At 56.0% G+C, this 1307-nt stretch overlaps 1 protein-coding gene across 1 annotated transcript; it reads right to left on the bottom strand.

Moving 5' to 3' along the window:
- Positions 1-293: 293 nt before the first annotated feature.
- Positions 294-1098, bottom strand: LOC119293831 (pterocarpan synthase 1-like). Its single transcript, XM_037572181.1, has one exon. The coding sequence runs from the start codon at positions 1046-1048 to the stop codon at positions 527-529; it is 522 nt and encodes a 173-aa protein (XP_037428078.1). The 5' UTR covers positions 1049-1098; the 3' UTR covers positions 294-526.
- Between the last annotated feature and the right edge of the window lie 209 nt (positions 1099-1307).

Below are 1307 nucleotides of genomic sequence, written 5' to 3'. Positions count from 1 at the left end.
CCTGAAACTAAAGAACATTCGGGTGCTTACTCGCGCCCCAGGCGGAGACGACGCGCGGTATTTGTGGCTGGAAGAGACCTCCTTTTCTTGGCAACTAATGCTGTTCCATGGTGTTGCAGAGCTTCTCTGTCTATCCTTTGGGCATTATCGTCTGTGAAGCACATCGCAGTGAAGCATTGACTCTGACCGCCTTTTGCTGCTTTTGGTGAGTTGCTGTACTCATCCACCCTCTTCCCCAATCAGTTAGGACACCAAGATCATTGCCCAATACAAAGACAGTGATGCAAAGTTCAAGTAGATATGATGTGAGTGTGACTCTAAGAAAGTGAAAGTGACAAGATTGATTTCAGCACAGTGAAGTACAGTAGGGCACGAACAGCCCCGGGGTTTATCCTCCTTTTGGAAAAGAAATAGTAGTAGGACACAAACTACACACATATCGATGGTAACTACAAGCAATGCAACGAGCATGTTATTCTCAACACACTGAAGAAAGAGGCTGCAACCCCGCAAACCATGTGTCTTTTCATGCACCGGCGGCCGCCGGGCTCACGTAGACAAAGGCATCCAGCTCGAGGACGGCGCTCCCCCCACTCCAGCTCGCAGTTTTCCAGAGCACATACCCTGTCGCCATCCTGAAAACTCCGGTCCCGCCAACCACCGCCAGCTCCCGCTCCGGCATCATGACGTTGTTGCGGCCCACCACGGCCAGCGAACTCCCGTTGTAAGGCCCGTCGGCGAGCAGGACGTTCATGGTGAGGAGCACTGCGGGATCGCCCTGTGATGCTGTCACGTAGAATCCCTGGGCACGCCCGACGACTCTCGAGGCCGGCGTAGGGCCCTCCGTGAGGCGGTCGTCCATGACCATTGTGTCACCGAACCGGGCGCTGCCGCCGGAGCCCTTCAGCGGCTGGCCGGTCCCGTTGGCGATTAGAACGGTGGTGGGTTTGGGGCCGGTGCTGGAGTCGTGCATGTAGAAGTGGAGATGTCTGGGGGCACCCTGCGTGCCCACGCCGTGGGCGGCAGAGGCAAAAAGGACGGTGGCCATGCCGACCGTGAGTAGCGTAGCTAGAGATGCAGAGGTGAGGTGGGAAGCCATGTCGAGCATGCGTGAGGAGAGGCCAGTGTGTCCATGTCCTTAAATGGTGTAAGCTACCAAAGGTCAATCATTAGCCCCGAGGGAAGGCACACACTATGTGTCGGCCAACTGATCTTTTGCAAAATCGGCCTAGTCGCGAGCAGTTGGATCGGCACGATCACGCGTTGCGGCTCCACTTGCAACATGGCGCATGTTGCGAAGCTCCTTT

Source organism: Triticum dicoccoides, chromosome 4B (genome assembly GCF_002162155.2).
Source record: "Triticum dicoccoides isolate Atlit2015 ecotype Zavitan chromosome 4B, WEW_v2.0, whole genome shotgun sequence".
NCBI lineage: Eukaryota > Viridiplantae > Streptophyta > Magnoliopsida > Poales > Poaceae > Triticum > Triticum dicoccoides.
Note: the sequence above shows the minus strand (reverse complement) of the source record. Positions and strands in the feature narration are given on the sequence as shown.